This window comes from Perissodus microlepis, chromosome 12, assembly GCF_051167445.1.
Source record: "Perissodus microlepis isolate ML-2025 ecotype Zambia chromosome 12, ASM5116744v1, whole genome shotgun sequence".
In the NCBI taxonomy this organism is placed as follows: Eukaryota; Metazoa; Chordata; class Actinopteri; order Cichliformes; family Cichlidae; genus Perissodus; species Perissodus microlepis.
Window position 1 is genome coordinate 3796993 of NC_140472.1, and position 24506 is coordinate 3821498.

Here is a 24506-nt window from a genome sequence, read left to right on the forward strand (position 1 = left end):
CTGATAAAAGTTCACACAGGAAGAAGGCACAGTTAACCTCACCCACCTTCACCCACCACTCCTTGCATCCTCACTGTTACACCAGAGCATACCTCCAGTTCTCCAGGCTCTGTTGCACCTGTCCCCTCCTCTCACTACAGATCACAATGTCGTCTGCAAACATCATAGTCATAAAGATTGCTGCCTGGCCTCATCTATCAGCCTGTCCATCACCACTGCAAACAAGAAGGGGCTCCCTGATTGATCCCTGATGTAATCCCACCCCCTTCTTGAACCTTTCTGTCACACCTACCGCACACCTCACCATTGCCTCACTGTTCTTATAAATCTCCTGCAGCACCCTCACATACTTTTCTGCTACTCCTCACTTCCTCATGCAGTACCACAGTTCCTCTCTTAGTACCCTGTCATATGCTTTTTCTAGAACCATAGATGACATTTGATGATTGTACAATAATATCAAAACATACCCAGCTAGCAGATTCACAGACATGCCCAGTACAGTATAACAGTCTTGAGCTACCTCTTTGGTTTTAAGCGAGCCTTACTGGAAACACCTTCCGTTTTTAGCATGAAAATGATCCCCAAAACACTGTCAATGCACTAAAAGCATGTCTAGATAGAAAAACACACAATGTTACATTATCAGTCATGGATTAGGCCTCCCCAGAGCCTGGACCTCAACGTTACAGAAACATCTTGAATGGAACAAAAGGCAGAAACATCCAAAGAAGAGCATTGCATGTCCTCCAAAAAGCTTGGAGAACTATTCCTGAAGACAACTTTAAGAAATTACAAGAAAACTTGGCAGAGGGAGTTCAGGCTGTGTTAAAGAACAACATTTGGTCTTACCAAATGTTGACTTTCAAGCTCTTCAGAACTGCACAAGCTCTGTTTTTGTCTTTTATACCGACTGCATTTCCACGCATGTTTGCACATATTTAAATAAACCGCTGCATCTGTTTGCCGCGTTCCTAGCAAAACATAAAGAAATCAGGGTTGGCTCGTGACTTTTGAATACTGCTATATGAATGACAAATATTACAAGGAGGGCGGAGATTTGTCCTCAGGACATGTAGTAACAGCAGTCTCACAATCATTCTTAAAATGAATGCATTATAGAAAAACAAACAAAAGGTCCACACTGAAATAATCTGTTGTCAGAGTATGTTTTCATTTTGATCGAAATATCAAACTAAAGACAGCAACATATTTTCCTTGGCAACATCACCACAATAAAAGGGGCTCAAATGTAAACACCTTTTATTCTTCTACAGTTAACTTGGCGGCTATTTTGTTTACTTTGTTAGACAGGAATGCAAATGTGCATACTGAATGTAATAAATGTCTTTGGCATGCATAGAATTTTCTTTTGACAGCACTGACGTGTGGAGCATTACCACAAATACAATCATTGAGACACCGACAGACAGTACATTTACAACGTTATCACATCCACTGTAAATACGCTTCACATACGTTATTTCTACTGTGTAATCCCAGACAGGGCAAGGTGTTTCTTAAAAGAGAAAAACAATCTTGACATTGGCAGGATAGTGTCAGTTTGGCTCCACGGATTTAAAAGCTGTGCATCTTGTTCTTCTATAAATATTTCATCTGCCCTTCATCCCAGACAAGTGAATAACATACATGAAAAGTATTTATATTCAGCAGCTCATTATCATCAGTCTACTGAACTGCATGTCACACAGTGGTGCATTTTATCAGACTTTAACTGGCACAGTGAAAAACCACAGATGGTCACACAGTTAGGATACACAGTTAGGATATTGCCACCACATGGTTTCCTCGGTGGAGCACCAATGTCACACAAAGGTCGTTCTGGTTACAGTTTCTAATATAACACATACTGGGTGAATATATAGTGGAATTTTCAACAGTACAGTGACCTTTAACGTCTTTTCTACAAACATTTGGCCTCTCATTCTGACGCCGTTGTACATCAAAGGTGACATTTTGTGAGACGCGTAATTAGACCACGTAAAGACTAAGACACCAGCGATTTATCCACAGAGGAAGTTATTAGTGTTAATTAAAGTGCAAAAAAAAAAAACAACCCAAACATAAATTAGGTAATCATCAGCTAGGCTACAGCGAATTCTGCCTCAGTTGAACTGGAGACTTTTCAGGAAGAACACTTATTGACTGAAAGTGTGAGGTGACGCCTTCACTCCGTAACATTCAAAGGAGTTTTATTTCCAGTGTCATTCAGAGTTGGATGGCTCAGAAGTTCTCAGTATGTCGTCTTGTTGTAGTTAGTCTAGTGTAGAGAAGGACGTAGCTTCACATTCAGGACCGATCATTTTAATGATCTCAGCGAGACATCATCCGTACAAACTCTGAAAGGAGAGAAGAAAGAGCACGAAACTGCAACTGCAGCTCAGCCAAACTCTACGCTACACCTTAAACAGGTTGTCTGAAAAGGACGTTTTACCTTCAAAGTCGACAAGTCCGTCCCCATTCAAGTCCACATCCCTTAGGATGTCTTCTGCTTCCTTCAGACCAACCTGAAAAACCAAAACAAAAAAAAACAGGATGGTAGCAGTGAGTAAAGCACAACAAAAAACGTCTATTTCATTAACGCTAACTCTCTTTTCTCGCTCTGAGCTGAACCTTACTTGTTGTCCCAACAGTTTTCTCATTGCGTCTCTGAGCTCCGACGTGCTTATGGCACCATCTCCATTAGTATCGAACTGAAAACAACAAGCCGAGGTTCAGTATTGAAAACAGAAAAGTAGCTAATAAAACCACTTGAATCCAGACAGTCTCACCTCCCTAAATGCGTCTTTTAGCTCCTTTATTCCAATCATGTCCGCAGTTTCGGCGAGGAGTTTTGGGCCCATCAGCTCTACGAAATCCTCAAAATCAACATGACCTCCCACTTAAAAAAAGAGAGGATTTGGTACAAATTTCAAACCTCAAAAGACACAGAGGATATGGTTATATGTGTGATGTGTATAGATGACTGCTTGTCCTCACAGTTCATGTTGATCTGTTGGCTTAGTTCTATCAGCTCCATTTCAGTTGGCATGTATCCCATGGTCCTCATGCAGTTTCCGAGATCTTTGCAGCTGATGAAACCGTCCTTGTCTTTGTCAAACTCTTTGAAAGCATCTCGGAGCTCTGTTATAAAAATAGTAACAGAAATCGTATTAGTAATTGAATTATATTGATCCCTAGATGGTATATATAAAAGATGGCTGTAGCTGTACAAGTATAGAGCAAGTGGAAGGGCAAAATTGCCTTAATTATCCATTCTTACAAATGACCAGAACGGGGTGACTAATTTGATTGCACTTGATTTATGACCCCAGTAAACATGTTCCCTTTTTCAAAAATCCTAGTTTTGGGTCTCATTTATTACAGCAGGATGTTCATTTAGTAAATTGTTGTCTCATTAGAAATTACATTGCTAATAAATCAAAGTATGATGTGGCGTATCCTTGTTTTTGCTCAAAAACACCAGTCGCTCCTCACATATGGTTCAAAAAAGCAAAAAGTAATAATAGTCAAAATATTGAACTCAGAGCATCAAAATGAGTCCACAAACCAATGGTTGAAGAGACTGAGAGTAGCCATGTCCATAAAAACAGGCATGAAGCTGTCATGGAAATCACTGCATGGGCTTCCAAAATCACTCAGATATCAGTATCTATGAATACAGTTCACCCTGCCATCCTCAGAATCAGGTTAAAGTTCTGCCAAAACGAAGAAGAACCAAACATGATCCAGAACACGTCTGTCTACTTTGAGCTACAACTCATTTACACTGACTGAGGCAAAGTATGAGACAAATCAAAATTTATAATGCTTTTTGGAAAACATGGATGCTGCATCCTCTGGACTGAAGAAGTCGGGGACCATCCAGCTTGTTATCAGCACCCAGTTTAAAAGCCTGCATCTCTGACGGTATGCAGGAGCCTATAGAATTTGCAACTTGCACACCTGGAAGCGCACTGTCAATGCTGAAAGGTATATATGAGTAATAGATCAGCATATGGTCCAGGCATCATCTGAATGGGATGACCTCACATATTTAAAAAATATTGGAAACATTGCGAAAGGGAAAATATGACAAAGAAGAGCCAGGACTGTTTAGCAGCTAGAATCACATATCAGACAAGAATGGGACAACATTCCTTTCCCAAAGGTCCAGCAGCTGGTCTCCTCACTTCGCAGACATTTACAGAGTGTTGTTAAAAGTAGAGGGGATGCGACATAGTGGTAAACATGGCATTGTCCCAAATTTTTTGAGATGTGTTGCTGCTATTAAATTTAAAATGAGTTCATATTTTTCTTAAAATGATCCATTTCCTCAGTTTAAACATTTGACATGTTTTCCATGTTCTGTTGTGAATATAATATTTGTTTATTAGATGTGCATTTTGTTTTTATTTACATTTTTGCACAGCAGACTGGGGTTGTAGCGTCTGTGCATTGATCTGTACTCTAGCCCTTTCATTTGCACGTTGTTTCCATTTACAAATCCTGGTAATTTTAGACTTATGTTATGAAGGATTTGAATAATTTGTTTCATCTTTTCACTCTCTGTTTTGTTTATCTTAATGGCCTCAGCAAAGAAAGAAAGTGACAGCATTAAGTAAAGGGAAACTTACCATCCATCTCTTCTGGCCTCAGCTCTCTGTCCTGTTGAGAAAAAACAGCACAAAATCAAAATTACAATCCGTGAAGAAAACATTCATCATCATCATCATCATATCAAATATTCTTCTGCACATGTGCTCTATGTAGACATACTGATGACAATGCTGTGACTTGAGTGACGCCTGACTCTAAATCAGCAGTATTTTCCATAACAGTCCGCAGACGCCAAGTAAACTTCAGCTAAAGTAAAGATGTAAGAGCAGATTGGAAACGATCTCATGTCGTGATGACCAAACTTCTGGCATAAATAGGCCAATTCCTATATAGCATAGCTGGGAATAAAGACTGGAGATTATAGAAGAATGTGACTGTTTCTATTTTTTTCCTGCTTGCTTACAATGGCTTACAATAAGTGCAACCTTTAAAGGACAGAGAAAGAGGCAGACATATCCCAGAGTCCTCAGGGGTTAACAGCAGGAGTCGTGTGAAGTCTAAACACAACACTGAGGGCTGACATTGGGCCCGAAGAGCTCTCAGATGGAAAAAAACTGACATAGAAAACAAAGAAGAAATATGAGCCCAGAGGACCAGCCAACCCAACATGAATGCACGTGCAGTCCACGAGCAAAGCCTGTGTCAATCAGTCACTGCTAATACATCAACCATTATCAGTTATCCAATATACTTATGCTACAGAAAAAGCTGAACTTCTTTGCAGTGCAACACATCAGAGCAAAACGTTTCAAAGACGCGTGTTTGTTTTATGCAAATCACCATCGCGATCAGTCACCACAGTGCAGACAGGAAAATACATGAGCTGTGGATTTTGTGTGTTCTTACAGGAATAGGTTGACATTTAAGGCAATAAAAACTTTTTGCCTTTCTTGCCAAGAGATAAATTACAATGACACCATTCTCATGTCTGTGTGATAAATATGTTGACTCAGGGGGGAAACAGCTAGCCTCAATCTGTCTGAAAGTAGCAAAATCCACCTATCACCCTCTAAAACTCACAAACTAACATATCACACCCTTTTCTTTACAGTGTGTTGAAGTGCACTTGCTGCTCTAGCAATAGTATAGCAAATAACCTCTCTAAAAGGGGACCTATTATGTTTATTCCAGCTCTATATGTTTGTTGGACTCAGCTGGAGTGGTTGTGAATAATTCAGTTAAAAAAAAACCTTGTTTATCTCAGAAAAAGAGTTTTTACAGCAGTCTGAAGCCTGAGGTTTTAGCCACAAGGATTACTTCTACACACACCGTTCAACACCTTGTTAACACAGACATCTAATCAGCCAACCACAAGGTTGTTTGTACCAGAGGTTGATCTGGGTATTTTAGAAACAGCTGATCTGCTGGGATTTTCCCCACACAACTGTGTTTTATGTGGTTCGCTTTATAGATACTGGTCTGAAAAAGAGAAAATATGCAGTAAGCAGTAGTTCTCTGGATGAAAACACCTTATTGATTACACAGGCCAGAGGAGAATCGCCAGACTGCTTCAAGCTGATAGGAAGGCGACAAAAACTCAAATAAAACTTGTTACAACCTAGCTATGCAGAAGAGCATCTCTGAATGCACATGTAGAAGACCACACTGGGGGCCACTCAGGTCAGCTTAGAACAGGAAACTGAGGGTACAGTTTACACAGACTCACCAAAATTGTGCAACAGAATACTGGAAAAACCGTGCCTGACATGATGAGCAAAGATTTCTGCTGTGAAATTTAGATAGTAAGATCAGAATTTGGCCTAAACAACATGGATGAAAGCATGGATCCATCCTGCGTTGTATTAAAGGTTCAGGCTGGTGGTGTAATGGTGTAAGGAATTTGAATATATTAATGTATTTTCTTGGCTCACTTTTGGGTCCTTTGGGACCAAATGAGCATATAATCACCACAGCCTACCTGAGTATTGCACATTGTGCCCATCTTCTGATGGCTGCTTCCAGCAGGTAACACACCATACCAAAAAGCTCAAATCATGTCAAACTGGTTTATTGAACATGAACATGAGTTTACTGTAGTCAGATAGCCTCCTCAGACACCAGATATCAATCCATAAGAGCACTATTAGGATGTGGAGAAACAGGAGACTCTCATCACGGATGTGCGACTGACAAATCTTCAGCAACTGTGTGATGTTCTCATCTTAATATGGATCAAAATCTCTGACTTCCCCACACCTTGATGAATCTGTGCCATAAAGAATTAAATCAGTTCTGACTCAAAAGTGAGTCCAACTTGAACTAGCAATGTCTACACTACATATACACATTATCCATCTATTTTCTTCTGCTCATCAAATTCAGAGTTGTAGGGGCTGAGGCTCATCCCAGCTGTCACAGGGCAAGAGGCAGGATACACCCTAACCCTGGACGGATTGGCAGACTGCTGCAAGAATAACACATAGAGATAAACAACCAATTACATCTACAGTCACTTTAGAATCAACAGTTAACTGAACCTCATTCATGCTTTTGGACTGTGGGAGAAAGCTAGAGTACCTAGAGAAAATATACAAACTCCACACAGAAAGGCCTCAAGCTGGATTCAAACCCACAACCCTCTTTTTATGAGGTAACAGCGCCAGCCACCATGCCACCTCTATACACTATACTGCAAAAATGGAAAAGCATAATAGGTCCCCTTTAAAACCACAACATGCCCCCCCCCTTTAATACTTTTTATATGGATCGAGTAAACAAGCTGCAGCACGTTAATTAATAGAAGCTTAAGCGGTGCTGGGAGGCGTATGCTGTTATCTTTGGACAGGAACAGGCTTGATGTTTGCCTTCTTTTTTAATCTTGGCACTAAGCTAACTAATCCAGCTCCAGCTACACATTAACCTGACAAGCGGAGCAGTATGTCAGAATGCTGCTGTAATATTTTGTGCACTCGCTGCACAAACATACAGATTTTTGATGTTAAAGCGAGAACAAGACAGACAGAGAAAAGGTGTGTCTGCATTGCTACAGCTGGTTATCCACGTGTGACACATGTTTGGACTGTTGTTGGGTTACATGCATTGCATTTAATCTTTCTGACCTTCTGCTTCACCAGTGAATTCCAAGCTTATAGCTGAAAATGATGTACAATAAAGTTGCAGCTTCTTTAATAATTGCAGAAATGACAGCTTCTCTGACAGGTAGGAGTCATTAAAGAGAATTTTTGTCCAGACTTACGTACAGCCTGCCTGCACTTTGCCATGCCTTTACTCAGGAAGACACAGGATTGTCCCAGTATGTTGCTCACGAGAACGCAGTTTTGTGTCACCGAAACAATGGAGTCCTGATAAGACCCAAGATACCCAGACTGGCCCATCTCCTCACAGGACAGCACCACTCTGACTCTCCGCTCAGCATCCTGGAGCATCTTTCCAGAGGGGTGCAGAGACACAGCAGAATGGAACAAAGATACAAGTTGAGAGGGGAATCGTGAGCTCATATGAGAAAGTCACTATAGACCTCCTGTATACTTTGAGGGATGACACAGCTGAGCTTTGCAGAGTAGAATAATACTATCTAAGAATTATATATCACTGCCTGTGTGTGTGTGTGTGTGTGTGTGCTGGTGGTGGTGGGGTGCAAGTGTGTATGCAATAGAAACAATGTGGAAAATATGAAGACATGACTGAAAGGTAAATACATCAATAAACCAGCATGCTGCCAACTTTCCACTCATCGTTCATAACAGTTTACTCGCCACATTTTACGGACTGGCACCTCACACCTATACAGTGTCACTGGAACAGTAAACACACACACAGAAGCAGAGAAAAGGCAAGTGAAAGCACCGGGGAAGAGGTTACACATATACTGATCACAGACATCATGTCTTCTACAGGAAAGCAGTTCTGGATGGTAACAAAGATCTGCAAGTTTCTGAAACCATCAACCTGACTTGAGTTTAACAAACTATACTCCAGAGCAAGGTTACAAAGCAGTGCAGTGCACGCACATCTGCAGAATTAAACATCAAACTCTGTTCTTTTTTCTTTCTTTTGTTTTTTCTGTGTGTGTGTGTGAGGGGGGGGGGGCTAAAATGAGTATGCATCTAATTAATAATTAGGTGCATGCTTCTTGCGCTACCATGAGCATTTGCAATAAAATAAACAGAAACAACTGCAGAAAACTATGCACCACCTATGCAGCAGTACAGTCTGCTTCCAAGTTGCAAGTGCTACTGTAGCTAGTACAAGAGCTATGAAGGAAGCTGAGAAAGGCAGAGTGCAGCAGCATGGGCTTACCGTTCTCAGAGGCCAGTCTAAGCAGTTTCCCATACCAAAGGAAAGAAGAGGCACCGAAAAGGACCATGAGGGCCTTCTCTCCGTTAAGCTTGCACTCTGGGTTCTGAGAGGAGTGTAAACTCTGGTTTCAACAAGACCCATGAAGCCCGGGCTTCTAACCTGTTCCTACAGCCGAATGAGAAACTGTGAAGGATGCTGTTCTGCACTGTGGAGTGTAGCAAAAGCAAGACCAGCAATGATATGGAAAGAGTGAGAGAGAGTTGTGGGGGTAGGGGTAGAACATAAACGAGGGCGGGAAGTGGATGGACCAAAGAAGGAAACAGAATTATGCAAGGAAAAGAAGACGTGAGCAATATTTCACCTGACTGTCACACTAACCAGACTACTATAAACAGCAGGGACAGCTCCAAACAGATTAACAGACCTCCAAACACGAGAATAAATGAGAGAAATGGCGTAAACTTTCCTACAGCAAAACACAACAAAGCATTAACAAATGTAAAGCCGGCGAGTAAACCTTTACATCATGGGTTGCATGCACTCTGGGAGGGTTTTGGAAAATCTGTAGCAGGCAAGTTTGGAGGAACATTCTGTGATGACCTATTTACAGCTTTGTTTTCCTCCTCGGATGAACTCTCGCTCCAGAACAGTTTGTCAATGTCCAGCCTTCAGATTGCATTTGAATTCATTTATGGCCTTTTTATATTTTATGAATTTTGATTTTTTTTTCCTCTGCCTTCCACCCACCCACCCACCCACACACACCCACACCCACCCACCCACCCACACCCACACCCACACATCATCCTTTGCCCTCTGCAGGCGAGAGGAAGGTCATGCTGACCTACAGCAGCCACATGGAAGAGACACATATAGAAAGACTGTGAGTGGCAGGAATACTGTCAACATGTAGTCCAGCCATTGCAGTGAAATGTATATCTACATGTGTAAGTGCTCGTTTTCATGTGTGTTTCTCGTCTGTGCTGCTAAACATAGATTTATAATCAGTGCAATGTAAATCCTGCTTACTTTGTATGTACTACCAGAGGCACCATGTGTATTGCTCAAACCATGCGTTACATCTCTGCCCATCATTGCTTCTGTAGCTGTCTCATCAAAGCCCCCTTTCAGGTCATGCTAATGTTTTCATAGAACTGCTCACAGACTGACTCACGGGTTATTTGTAGAAATGGCTCTTGTACTACAAAGCAATAGAAAATGTTTCTCTGGAAGCCACAAAGGTTGATCTCCATGTTCCGGTGCTGAGCTTATTTTACGACCGAGATCGGCCTATTTTGGCAACATATGTAAATCACTCCCTGATTCATAATCTGACTAAAACCCAAACACTATAAAAGCAGCAAATAAACTCTTGGCCTTTGTGGAAGAGAAAGAAGAGGAAAATGTCCTCAGTAAACATCATTACCAGCAGTTTAAGCAGCAAGCTGGAGCTTAGTTCGGATTTTTCGGTGTAAAATGAAACCTGGCTGCTTTTATACATACCCCCCAAACACACACACACACACACACACATACACACACACACACACACCAAAATGAGCAAAAGTGCAGCACTGATAAAAATCCAAGCACATTAGGCTGAACTCCTTTCTTCTGTATAAATAGATTTGTCGCCCAAAATAGAAACCCCCTCATCATCAGCGGGAACATCAATTTTATTTCCTTCAGTCACAAAACAGAAAACGCAGCAGTGTGCTTGACAGACTGATGCTGGAACATGAATAAGTTCCCCCCCCCCCCCTTTTTTTTTTTCCTTTGAACAAATACACATTAACACATGTGAGATTTTCACCTCTCTGATGTTGGACCATACAGGACTGAGCAAACCTGTAGGAGGAAGAACTGTAAAATTATATAAGAAATGAGATGTTTAGATGAAGCTTTTTCTTGTACGTCCAGCAGTGTCAGTGTTTGCAGACAGCATCACAGGACACACTGATTGCACACAGGACTCAAGGGAAGCCACATGTACACTTCACTGCTTCATATCTGTGTGCACCTCATGCATAAAAATATACTAACAACAAGGCGGCCTTCAGCAGAGAAGCCTCAGAAATCAATGCAGATATAGTCTTTTTTTTTTTTTTTTTTTTTTTTTTAAAAAAGGTTTCTAGTAGGGTTAAAAAAAAAAATCAATAATCATTTTCATACAGGTTATGGAAATGGGGTGTCACTGTCACAGCGTGTAAAATGAAATTTACCCAGCTGTTGTGTTCTAACTGAGACCACACTACTGCTTTAATTCTCCCGTATATTTCAGGGCCTTACCTGCCCAAAGAGTGAATTGAGGATGGTGCGTAAATTAATATCTGATGCACAAGAAGCAGCGCTGGACCTCCGAGAGCGACGAGAAGACCTGCTGGACAGCGGGACCAGGGAGTAAGAGGACGGGGATGGACTGCTGACCTGACCGCCGCTGTTGGCCGCACTGGCCCCGTTGCGGTCCCTCGGCTCGCAGAGGGGAACCCTGTCGTCATTGCTGTCCGACAGAGAGGGCACCCTGGGGACCGCGCGGGAGTGCGTGTGACAGCGACGGGGATGCTCCGGTTCGTCCGGTCCCGCTGCTGCCGGACGCTCCTCTCGGTTGTGCTTCCTGCGGTGGTGGTGACGGTGTTTTGATGTCCTGGAGCGCTCCCTCACACTTCGGCCTGCATCTCCGTTCGGCTCCGGCGGAGCGGAAACTTGGCTGTGAGGAGCATGTGACTTGCACTTGCCCCGAGTGGCTGCATTATTACTACTGTCCTGGCTGCCGACGAGGGAGGGATGGCACAGGGGTCTCCGGGCACTGACGTCGCACTCGGCCGATTCCTCGGCTTTGCTGCTGCTGCTCAGAAGCGCGGCGGGACGCTGGTTGTGATGCTGATGGTGGTGCTGATGGTGGTGCTGACTTCTCTGGCTTTCTGCCGTGTGCTCTGGGAGGTGTGTCGGTCTCCTCGCGGCCGAAGACGATTTCAGTAAGGAGGTCGTGGAATCAGATTTTGGAAAGGGGGTGCTCATCGCGGCGAATCTGGTCCGGTCTCTGTGTGCGGGCTGCTCATCGACACCATTTGCCGTTTTCTCTCCATTGTCGACACATATTCTCCCGCAGAGCCCGCTCGCTTCAAGTTGAGCTACCACCTGATTGCTGTGCGGCAGCGGTGCCGGAGCGCGCACAGACAGTGGAATAGGCTGCAGAGCGCGTCACCTTCTCACTGATGTGAATGTCTGTTTGTGTGACATCGGCTGTGATGTAGGTGAGGATGGTAGTATCCCAAGACAACACGGTGCTCTAGTTTTCAGTGAGAAAATAACAGATACTAATCTGCTCCTTAAATTTGAATTCAAAGACTCTAAAAATAATAACGTGAACCACAACAGGTGGAGAATAAATATCACAGGAGCTTTAATTAATGACAGAACTATGCATTTGGATAATATTTACCTAAAACTGAGTAAGTGGCTATTCTGCACCATCAGGGGCGTGGCTAGAGCGGGTGTGGTTCAAATTTGTTTTTGGCCAGCATCCTCGAAAATTATGTAATGGTCAAGGTGGTGGGAGGGGGTGTCGGGATCTGGATCCACCTCGTCCTAAACATAAAACTTTAAACCCTATAAAAAGTTATGTTGCTAATGTTTTACTAATGTAACCTGCCCAAACAAACAATCAACAGAGGAAGAAGGAATAAAAAGAAAGCATTATTATGCACTGTAAGCTCTTATGTAAAACAAAAGACTATTCAAGTTTTGAAAATTGAACTCCCCCGCACATGTCTCACAGTGGTTTGCGCCGTTTTCTAACTCTTTTACTCTGAAAAGTTGAGTGTTAGACAAAGGAAGTGTGAGACCCTACACTTTCTGCCACATAGACAGATAAACATATTTACACATTTCGATATGGATTTAGATTGTCTTCCTGTTGCGTTATTGTGACCTCCAAAAGGAACTGATTGCAATAAAGTAGCATTTTTATAGCATTGTTCTAGAGTTACTGACCAATCACAGGACTGCAAGCCAGATTTAACCTCACTGATACAATGTTATATACTATATAAACTTTAGGTACTTTGTTTATCTCGTTATGGAAAAAGCATGGACTGTGGGAGGAAGCAGATTACCCACAGGAAACTCATGGAGGAAGAACATGCAAACTTCACAGAGAGAGGCCCCAGCCAGGTCTCAAACCAGGATCTTCAGTGCAGTGAGTGACAGTAGCTGGCAGGGGTTAGCACACTTTGCTCACAGCAAGAAGGGAAGGTTCCTGGTTTGAATTATAAGATATAAGATTTTTTGTATGTTTTTGCACTTACCTGCTTATTATTGAATTTTTCTTTGACTCAGTGACATCAGTGCAGTGCATATATCTTTTATCCACTGATAATCCTTGTTTGTATATATGTTGCTTACATTTCAATAACTATATAATCTTAAAGGTGGTCTAACCTTCCACCAACATCAACTATTACTGCACAGACTACTATGACAATGTTGTGCCTATGAAGGGTGCAGCTTAGACAACCACTGTGTTTCCTGTTCTGTGGCATTGGCATCAGGCCTTGAACAATCAGAGCTATAAAGCCCATGTATGGAAACACGAATGAAACTTTAGAGAGGTACTACAAATACAAACCACACTGATCTACCGTGCTGTGCAAAAGTCTTGAGCTATCACTCATTTCTTTATATTTTGCCAGGAGAAGGGGAAATAGGTGGAGTATTTAATTGAAACGTGTGCAAATATACATATAAATACAGTATATAAGGCAAAAATAGGATTTGTACAATTCTAACAAGCTTGAAAGTCAGTATTTGGTATGACCGCCTTTATTCGTTAACTCAGCCTGAACTCTCTTCTTGTCATGTCTTTAGGTGGTCTTCAAGAATAGCTCTCCAGGCTTTGTTTATCATAGATAAACAAAAATACATGGGAAATGGGAAAAAATTGTGTTTTTGTGACAGACTGCTAGTAATAAAGTGCCTAAAGATAGAATTTCAAAGTGGCTGTTTGCTAAGCTGTCTGTTATACTTGAGGTATGTGCCTCTCTGGTCAGAAACAAGGACTGTACTGAAAAGGAGTGAAAAAGCAGCCAATGTCCAAAGAAAAACTTTGAATGACCTTCAGAAAGCCTGGACCACTTTAAAAATTACACAAAAGTTTGGCTGCTTAGAAACAAAATATAGACATGAGAGATGGCTCAAGACTTTTGGACAGCACTAGGAGACACACAATTTTTTCTCATTTGACATTTTTGCATTGTGGCACAGTGTTTCTGACTTGACATCATATACAAGTAACAAGTTTGAAAGGAAATAACTGTCATAAGCAGAAACCGGAGCAGTGACAACATTGTTGCACTGGTATGCCTCCTTGTGCCAAAAGTATAAAACTGCATCTAGATGACAACAGGTAACAAACTCTTGCTTTATGTTGTGCAAGTAAAAAACCATAAGACTTTATCCTTCACACAGTTTTCTCTAGCATATTGAAGCCTACCTCCGACTCACATCTGTAACTCCTGCGTGCAAGTGAGAATTCAGACACCAGCTGGTTAAATAAGATACTCGACCATTTATTAAATGTACAGAAATACTGTTCAAAATTCACACAAGAAGGTGTCAAAGAACAAATCCTCAGTCCAAATGTAAACAAAACGGTTGCCCCATCATCATGTAGAAAGCTTTAGGAATGACAGTTTTCATTCTCTAAGATGGATTAACAGCGCTCATGATTCAAACCCAATCACTGACAGCTGAGCGTCAGCGTCATCCGATGCCGTCGACAGCTCGGAAATGATCACGCCTTTGTAAACATTAGAACTGATGGGTACCTTGAATTGCAGTGGACTAGTAAAGCTGCTGAAGACTCATTTTCACTAGCTTTTAGACTGTGCACATATATCCATCAAGTGCTGTTAAAGAGTTAAGACTGTGGCCTTGACAATAGATACAGTGCTGCAAAATTACAGTGATTGAAAGAAAAGGGAAATATAAACCCATCACAGAACATCAGAGCTTTACTTTATAAACATTTTACAGAATATACTAATTTAATCTATCAAAATGACCTCATGGATGGCTCTTTGAAGTGGACAATGAAATGCAATCACTTTAGCTAGAAATCAGGACAACACAAAAGTTTGAAGCATCGAAGACAATTGTTTAAAAAAGAACAAACATCTGAGACCATTCAATTTTTTTTGCTTTTTGTGTTTTTTGTTTGTTTGTTTTTTACCTCAACCTTATTTACAGAAATACAAACCTCATATCAAATGCAACCAAATTACAAGAGTTTAGTAAATTTACCAAAAACACTTCATCTCCAGTGGTACGGCACGGGTCGACTCACACACTTGGATCTAAAAATGTGCTTGCCTAACCATGTCTTGTGAAAGCGGGGGGGATATTTCCAAAGGGGAGCACGACTGACTAGCACACCGGCAGGAGCTGGGACAGAGACATTAGCTGCGTCTGTAAACATTCACGTCATGATCGGCATTGGACCTCAGTTAGCAAACCACACATGGATGTATCTGTTATGGATGTATTTGTTCGCCTTACTGCTGACAAGCAAAGACAACATTCCTCTGTAGCTGCTCTAACACTGTTACAGCTCTATCTGCGATCCATTTCTATTTCCATATCTACGTAACGGCTGCCAGTTGGGTCGGAATACTACAGAAATCCAACACGGCACCCAGCTCCAAATTAGATTTCCAGAAGGATCCTGCACTGCTTATTAAATCATTTTGTACAAATGGCTGAATCTGTCTTGATGTGCGTATCACAACAGTTTGCACAGTACGCCAACAAACACCGGAGCCTTTTCTTCACCTTTACTCCATCACTAACCATGTGGCGGTTTCATATAAATTATTACAATCAATAACAATATGTTAACATTCAATAAAAAGGAAAAAGTGTGTCCTATATGTTACTATAAATGAAACCCTCTGACAGCTGAGCTGGGAATATGGCTGAATGATAAAAAGCTGAATTATCAAATCTCCCCCAGCAGAACTTCAAGCTTTTCTGAAACATACCCCCTTTATTAGATTCATCAGGTCGGATCCCCCTTTTGCCTTTCTTCGTAGCACAGATTCAACAAGGTGCTCTCAGAGAATTTGGTCCATATTGACATGATAGCATCACACTGTTGCTGCAGATTTGGCACGTCCATGACACTACTCTCTTGTTTCTCTACATCCCAGAGGTGTTCTTTTGGATTGAGCTCTGGTGAATGTGGAGGTCATTTGAGTACAGTGAACCTAGAGTTTCTAAAATCCTCACACTAGCCTTTCTGGCACACAACAAACATGACACTTTCAATTTATTAAATCACCTTTCTTTCCATTCTGAAGCTCAGTTTGAACACACAGAGGCTGCCTCGATTGTGTCTAGATGGGCTTATGCCATGTGAGTGGCTAATATGATCTGGGTTCATGAGCAAATGAATAGGTGTACCTAATAAACCGGACAGTGAGTGTACACTACACTATATATAAAAAACTGGTATTGCCAAAATAAACACAGTCAAAGGTTTAAGTAATGAGGCAAAGTTATGGAAAAGTAATCAGTTTAGGGCAGAGGTTCAGCATTCACACAGCTCTAAATGCTTTGCTCCCAAAAGTTTTTTGTACTATTTTGCTCGACTGACATCATCTCGACAAGGTTTTCCTTATTTGGTCACCTTAGGCACAGACAGAACTGTGACTCTTAAAAATGGCTTGCTTCAAACCGACGGAGTGTGAATCGTAAAAGACAAATAAAGGATGTGTTCAACAATGCCACTCTAGCGGTGTTACAGAAAAATATTATGAAGTTAAAAATGAGTTAACAGATGTTGGCTGTCACCATTTGCCTTTCTAAAGGCCTCGAAGGAAGTGAGGGGTCTTTAATTCATGCAGAATGACTTCACTTCTTTGGGACATGACAGGTCAGACTGACTTATGGACCGACGTGTGCTGTGAAAGACGTGCGCGACAGAGTAACGCGTTATTACTTGGCTCGCAAAGAGACTTTGCCCCACATTAGCATACTGCTGGAATTTTTAAAAGCAGAAACTAAAATAAATGTGACGCAAGTAGAAGATAAAATCCCCAAATTTTTGCTGTTCGGTGACGTCATTCATCTGTACTCAATTAAACATTCAGTGATTCAAAATAAAGCAAAACAACAGCAAAAAATGAGCCAAAAGGTCCCTGCTATGGTGTTATTACACATTAATAAAAATGGCTGCGTGCACCTACTAACCTCTATTTAAAAAAACTTTTAAATATGGCTGCATCTTATACAATTAGACAGAGAAAAGGTGTTTGATAAAAGAGGCCCAATGTTTGGTCATGTGCTAAGAGGAGTTAAGAGCAAGACTGTATGAGCTGGAGAATATGTACACAGTGAATGTGCGAGCTGGTCTGGAGGCAGGAAAAAAAAGAAGAAAAAAAAGGGCTGCTTCTCATACTACACACACCTCCCTAAATGCCATCTGTGTCTCACTTGGACACACGGCTTCTCACTCACACCTATTTCCCCTCCCTGTCCTCTAAACGGCCCGGTGTAAAAATGTAGTCCAAAGCCTGTCTCTCAGCGGCGGCCACGTTGGGGTGCCACAGGTCCACCATGAAAACCACCCTGGGGCCGTCCTCCTGGCTCCCTGCGTGCATAAAAACAAAATCGATGTTGTGACCTTAAATCTATAACAGACTCGCATTAAAAGGCTCTACATCTACCTTAGCTGCTGGATTGAACTAGGCCAATCCTCTTTTAGAATAAATAAAATGACACAGCCTAAGCCAAGATTGAATTTTAATTTAATTTTAATGCCTTCTTACCCTCGTGGAAAGCCCTGTGAAGGAAGGAGTCGTCAAAAAGCAAACAGCTGCCCTCAGACCAGCACTGCGGCTCTCCACCAACCACAAGTTCACAGGAAGGGGGCACTCTGAGACCTGTCGGTAAAAAGACAAAAAACCAAAAAAACAACAAAGTAATAAACGAGCCAATGTGTCGTTATAATAAATGCACTTAAAACATTTGTTTTGTTTGGATTCTACTGCTCAGGTGGCCTAATGCACAGGTCATAAAGGGCCCTGTGTCATTACAGCACGCTGCTCTAAATGCTCTCACTAAAATGACTGCATACGTAACAATAAACATGACTATTTAGAGCCATCTCACAGGGTACAGATGGAAAGGGAATCAAAGCTCAGCTGCATGAAAACATTTTCTAGCATAACACAACATTTTAGCCATTTGCCTCCATGACTCAAGAGAATTCAGGTTTTCAAGAGCAGCTGATTCTCTGCGTTGTTCCTTATAAATACACTGAAATCATCTGCTGTTGCGTTGGCTTAAAATTCACACTGAGACTCATTAGTTCCAGTTCAGTAAACTCTCTTACCCAGGTGGCATCGGAGCCTGACATTTGTCGGGCCGTAATGCTCGGTGATGAGCGCCCCGGGCGTCAGTACTGAGAAGCAGGCGTTCCCAAACACGTTGTTGGAGATGAAGGTGCGCAGCTGGCCCAGCACCCTCCAGGCTCGGGGACATCTCCTGACATTTAGAACCAGAGGGGTGCCTTGGTTGACCAGGTAGTAGGTCCACCACTGCCCGCGAGGAGTATTGTTGGCCTTCCACCCCGGCGGGAGGGAGGAGCCGCTGCGACCCGGAGGCTGGTGGTAGATGCTCTCGAACTCAGCCAGGAGTGCAGGGAAGCTCTGCTCAAGCAGCTCCACGTCGTGTCTCTGCACTTCCCTGGAGAAGAAAGGCGCTGACGGCAGGTCGGGCAGGAAGAAGACCTCTGGCCGCTGGATGGTCGGTCGGCTGTTAAGGTACCGGCCTTGATCACGGACTCCTTTGTGCACCCTGCCCATCCCTGACCAGGTGTAGCGCTTGGCGTATTCCTGCAGGCTGTGATAGAGCCTCTGGTTCAGGCTCTCTCCAGCGCTGGTGCAGCGGAAGCACTCTGACGACTGACAGAAAGCAAAGCCGTTCTGCTCCTCCAGCATGGATCCGTGCTTTCCCTTCCCCCTGCTACGACAGTCTGAACTCATGAAGCCCCCCACCACACCTCCAATCCGTCCCGTGCCAGCTAGATACCTCCCGCGCAGAGGGCTAGAGCCATGCTCCCGGCCCACCCGATAACAGTACCACATAAACAGCAGCAGCACACACATGGCTATGGCAAAAGCACAGATCTCACACTCCCTTATAGACTGCATCCCTCCAGCCACCATCTCCCTCACACTCTCTAGTGACCACTCCATTCTGGCTCGTTTCTGGGTTGCTGAATCGGTAGGAAACGCAAAACGATGACGGGGAAGGATCAGTGAATGTGTCTTTTCTTGATTGTGATTGAAAGGTGACCGTAAACCACACACACACTCACACGCAGGGCCACGGGTCTAGTGTCAAGCAGCTCTTATCGCCCCTCCATGATGGAAACAGTCTGCTGATTCAATCTGACACGCTCGCTCTTCAGGCCGAACATTTCAGCACTTTGCAGCGAGTGAAGGTTTCTCGTTGCATGATGTCTGGCCGTGTGGTATTTCTGCTGCTGCCTCTCCTGCTCTTTCAGACAAATGCAGACAGACACCACGCCTTAGGGTTATCAGTTCTCTGGAAAACAAAGACAGAGGGGAGAGAAAAGGGGGGCCATGAGAAGACAGGAGGGTATAGAATTCACAGCAGGAGGATGGTGCCATCAGTGCGCCAAACTCTGTTTACGGTGTGACGTGGGACTCGTCACACTTTGCTTTGTATCTGTGTGAGACACACCTGCCTCTCTGACAAAAACTTACCATCCTGGATCCACCACAGCTGCTGGAAGTCACCCACACACTGTTGACTTCAAAACAACTGCACCCCATGCACACACACACACACACACACACACACAGTGAACACAATTTTGAATTCAGCCTTACACACACCCACACACCCCTGTTCTCCTCTCTATAAAATCATGAGTCATGGGTACATCGCTGCATTTAATTCAAATTTCTCCCCTTTTCTATTTTTTGCGCATGCACACACACGCACGCGCTCGGAAGAGTGAATTATATAAACGTAAACAGTTGCTGATACCCACCCACATTTATAATTTGGCATTCATAGGTTGCTCAGCAGGAGCTGCATAAATGGATCCTCGGGGGGAGGAAGGAGAAGGGGGAGCGGGTTCTAGTCTGTGGAATCGTATGCTGAGTATATAACAATAATAAAAAGGCTGGATTACATGAGTATGATTATATAATGATAATGGGACCGGCAGCCAGAATGCGAGGAGTGCAATGCGTCAACTGTGATCAGAACTCCAGTCTGCGCTCTCACCAAAAATGGTCGGGTAATCCTGCTCCAACAGATCCTCCCCTACATCCTGTCTGACACCATCAAGACGCCCCCACACCCCCCCTACACACGCACACAGACAAACACTCGCTGCTTTTAGGACACACTGACCACCAAACCCTGCCGAGGAGAGCGATATAAAACGCTCATTCTTCCAAACACTCCACTGTTTGAATGTAATCCGAGCACTCACGGATGCTGCCACTGGGATCGAGCTGTCTACAAACTGATGCCCAAAATATTGATGAGCTGTAACGTTCCACAAGGCTCAGTAAACAAGCAGAACTAAGGTCACGTTTCCTCCCCTCTACCTGAGTGTCTGAGGCGGGTTTCAGATTCATACCTACTCAACATTCATGACTGTGGGCATGTAGAAGAGACCGGCGCACAGGTGTTTCTCCAGGCGAAGCTGCGCACCACTGCAGTGCACACGGCAGACGGATATCACTCGCCAACATCACAGGAAACAGCTCCAAAATGCACAAAAGAAGTCGTGACTGGAACCAACAACAGAAAATAAGAAAGAAACCGAAATGAGAAGCTGTTCTACCGACAGGCGGAATCTTTGTCTGGCTGTCTGTGGAGGACAGCAGCGGAGGACAGGCTTCAGATAATATTGATGTAAATACTAAAAGCTCCACCAGGGAAGCCACCCAACACAGAAAGGAAAGGAATACCCACCAATATTTCCGGTTACGACTTTCAAAGTAAAAGTCTAAAATTGTAAGTGGAGGAGGGCAGACTTTCAGTCGTAGAGTCTGCTGTAAAACTGTCCCTAAACAAATAATAACAACGACGACGACGACGACAACTACAACAACAACAACAACAACAACAACAACAATAATAATAATAATTATTATTATTATTATGATAAGAGCTTCCTCATTAACCACACACTAACCTTTGTGCATAAAATTGTGTTAGCTATGTAAGATTTTCGCATTTTCCTCACAATGTTAAGAAAAGTAATAATTCCGAAAAAAGTAATAAATTACCGTGGCAATAAAAGTAATATATGGGAACACCATTAACAAATGTCTTGAGATTCAATTTACTGTAGTCAGTTATTTTACTTTGAAAGAAAAACTGCCTTCCCTCTGATTTTGGTCTCTTGATTATTTTACTTGATGGAGCTCTTCCGCATGTCTCATGGCTCGCCCATCGACTGCTGTTTAACATTTCTGGAGAAATCATTTCCCAAAATGCATTGCAACTTGCCTTGATTTCACCCACAGCAGTCACAAAGCAATAGTTTGCTGGTTATAGTTTATGACAGTGCACATCAAACAACCTTTCCTGGAAGGATTCAAGTCAAAAACTATACCAAATTATAATGACATCCATCTCGTCATAAAACGACTAAACAGCCAATAACATGAACAAAATAACTCACAATCTTTAAAATTTGAGCATTTTTATTTTCTTTGAAGTCACTTTGTCGCTATGTAAATGTGTATATATGTACTCACATTCAACTGGGTCCAAAGTGTTTTCTTTAAACAGGACATCTGACAAACACTGACAAAAAGAAAAAAAAATAACAGTACAGTTAGGCCCATATATATATTTGGACACTGACACAAGTTTAGTTTATTTATTTTTTAACCTGTTTACTGAAACATATGTCTTTTATAAGAGACCAAAGGTATTTGGACAACTGGCTCAAAGGCTATTTCACGGGCAGGTTTGGGTAATTCCTTCATTATGTCATTGTCAGTTAAGCAGATAAAAGGCTTGGAGTTGATTTAAGGTGTGGTGCTTGCATTTGGAAGATTGTGCTGTGAACAAACAACATGCAGTCAAAGGTGCGCTCAATGCAGGTGAAACAAGCCATACTTAAGCTGCGAAAACAGAAAAAACCCATTCAAGAAATTGCTACAATATTAGGAGTGGCAAAATCTATAGTTTGGTCCATCCTGTGAAATACAGAAAAAAACTGATGAACTCAGCAACACAAAGAGACTGGGATGCATATTGTGTGCTCAAATCCAGTTAAATGCAATCAAACTGATTGGGCAGTGTTTCATAATACAGATGGACAATGATGCAAAACATACAGCCAAAGCAGCCCAACAGTTTATTAAAGCAAAGGAGGTGAATATTCTTGAATGGCCAACCTGATCGTAACCCAACTGAGCATGCATTTCACTTGTTGAAGACTAAATTTCAGACAGAAAGGCCCACAAACAGAAACTGAAAGCTGCTGCAGTAAAGGCTTCAAGCTGTCATCGCCCGCAAAGTGCACCTAAGTTCTTTATTTTAAATTCATTATGGTAATCTACAGAACCAAAATTAGTAAAAAGTTGTCTCTGTCTAAATATTTATAGACCTAACCATATTTGCATATTTAACAATATCCAGAGCACCTTTAAGCTAGAATCACTGCTATGGTTGTTTTGACTAAGCCAAACAGTTAATTTGTGGTTTACATCCATGTCTGTCCACTCATGATACAGTATACATATGTAGTCAGTTATGTCCAAAAACACACCTTTGATTACAGAATTGCATTCACGTCATGAATGAATCCGAGTTAACATTTGTCCTAGATTAACACTGTAGAAGCTGTTGCAACTATACTAAATAAGGTTAGAATAAATACAGTTTAAAGAGGTAAAAATTTTGGTTGCATTGAAGTATAAATAGAAATACGGTTTATAAATAAGGTGTAATGTCCATGAGTGTTGTAAGTGCAGTTATCCTCCAATCAGGGTGGAGGTAGGGCATATTGAGTGCCATAGTTCAAAATCCTCAGTGCCACTATTTTCTCTGCTGTCTTCTAGATGCTCTCAGCTGTTTAATTTTAGGTAGGGGAGAAAAGTTTGACATATTTCACGACCATTAAATCTTAGAGAAATCTCTGAAAACCAGGTCACGGTTACTTCCCAAGCAAAAACCTCTGCTTGTGCAGGAAGACAAAACTGCTAAGTGACATCAGCTGAAGAGCAAGCATTGAATTGAGACGCTGTGTGTGTACAGTGCACACTCTTGTTCTTGGTACCTCTCTTCATGTACCAGTGTGACAAAGTCCAGAATGGAGCCTTCAATGTCAGTCCATCAAGTTCCACCTGAGCTTTAAAGAAAATAAACTCAACTTTTCCTTTGATGTTTGAAGTTTTTCAGTTCATCCAAGAACCTCAGCAGTTTCTGTTAACATGTTGCTGTTATGCTCCTCCATCTCAACTACTGAGCCTGGTCAGGATTTCTTTAGAGGGAAAAGACAAAAAGGAACAAAAGGATTTTTTTTGAAAGTTTTCTTTTGTTGTTGCTGTTGTTTACTTTAAAGCAAAAAATAAATAAATAAATAAAATGAAGAAAAATACAAAGTTTAATACTGAGAAAACTGAGGTAGAAAATAACTGAAGAATAAATTGATGTAATCGATTTGTATACTTTACCATTAAGAGAAAGAAGTTTTTAGGTGCAAGAAAAGGCGTTGCCTGCCAGAGTCTCTCCATGGGAGATACTGAGATAAGAAACTCACTGAAAAAAAAATGCTACTAATTCTAATTTTAGTAGTAGATTGTTGTATACAGTTAATGACCCCGCCCCACTGCCACCCCATAAAATAAAACATAATATGTGTGAGAGATGTGAGATGAACAAAGCAATGATACCCACAGAGACTGCTTATGTATAGATCCCTGAGTTATTTCCTTCATCCTTACATGTAGGCCTGCATAAATACAAAGGAAGGCAAGTATATCATATCTTGAAAACTTAGCTAAACCAGGAAAAGTGCAAATATGTAAATATAGCAAAATAAATAAATAAATGTAAAGAGCAAAAACTAAATATTTATCTCTAACATACTAGTTATAAATGGACACAGCATTTAAAAAGTACAGTGTTTCCTTGTGATGTAGTAGGTTAGAAATCAGTTGAAGTTTAATTATACGAGGACAGGACCTTAGAGTATACTCAAAACACGAGCAGATGTATGCATTACCTTCCAGCACTATCCATTATTCATCTGATCAGATAGTAAATTGGTTGGTGTTCCTGGAGAAATTCGAGGTAGTGCAGAAGCACACAGGCTTTATGGGAAGTTGCTGTGGGCTGAACTCTTTCAGCCGACCATCAAATTAGCCAGAGAAGGATTCTCTATTCGTCAACTCCAAGGTCAACACAACTCAGAGACTGTTAAAAATGACAGAACCCTGTTGCTACGGTATGAAATACACCCACAATGTGAGTTCAAAAATATGAGGATCAAATGATGATTGTTTTCTCTCACTATGTTTGTCTTTTAAGACATTTTATTCATATATAACTGGGAACCTGCT

At 41.9% G+C, this 24506-nt stretch overlaps 2 protein-coding genes across 4 annotated transcripts; both read right to left on the bottom strand.

Annotated features, from left to right (window-relative positions):
* Positions 1 to 1246: 1246 nt before the first annotated feature.
* Positions 1247 to 12347, bottom strand: cabp1a (calcium binding protein 1a). Of its 2 annotated transcripts, XM_084945455.1 has the most exons (8): positions 11170 to 12347; positions 7821 to 8006; positions 4638 to 4668; positions 3001 to 3144; positions 2793 to 2902; positions 2640 to 2714; positions 2456 to 2528; positions 1247 to 2360 (listed from the first exon to the last, which is right to left on the bottom strand). In XM_084945455.1, exons 1-8 carry the CDS (start codon positions 11896 to 11898, stop codon positions 2335 to 2337), a joined length of 1374 nt encoding a protein of 457 aa, XP_084801581.1. In that variant the 5' UTR covers positions 11899 to 12347; the 3' UTR covers positions 1247 to 2334. The 2 variants fall into 2 exon arrangements, with proteins under 2 accessions (XP_084801581.1, XP_084801580.1); XM_084945454.1 differs by lacking the exon at positions 7821 to 8006 and having other exon boundaries at positions 11170 to 12327.
* A 2079-nt stretch (positions 12348 to 14426) lies between these two features.
* Positions 14427 to 20886, bottom strand: asphd2 (aspartate beta-hydroxylase domain containing 2). Of its 2 annotated transcripts, none has more exons than XM_084945457.1 (4): positions 20565 to 20886; positions 18272 to 19488; positions 17706 to 17819; positions 14427 to 17527 (listed from the first exon to the last, which is right to left on the bottom strand). In XM_084945457.1, the coding sequence occupies exons 2-4, from the start codon at positions 19134 to 19136 to the stop codon at positions 17397 to 17399; spliced, it is 1110 nt and encodes a 369-aa protein (XP_084801583.1). In that variant the 5' UTR covers positions 19137 to 19488; positions 20565 to 20886; the 3' UTR covers positions 14427 to 17396. The 2 variants fall into 2 exon arrangements, with proteins under 2 accessions (XP_084801583.1, XP_084801582.1); XM_084945456.1 differs by having other exon boundaries at positions 20561 to 20886.
* Positions 20887 to 24506: the final 3620 nt, after the last annotated feature.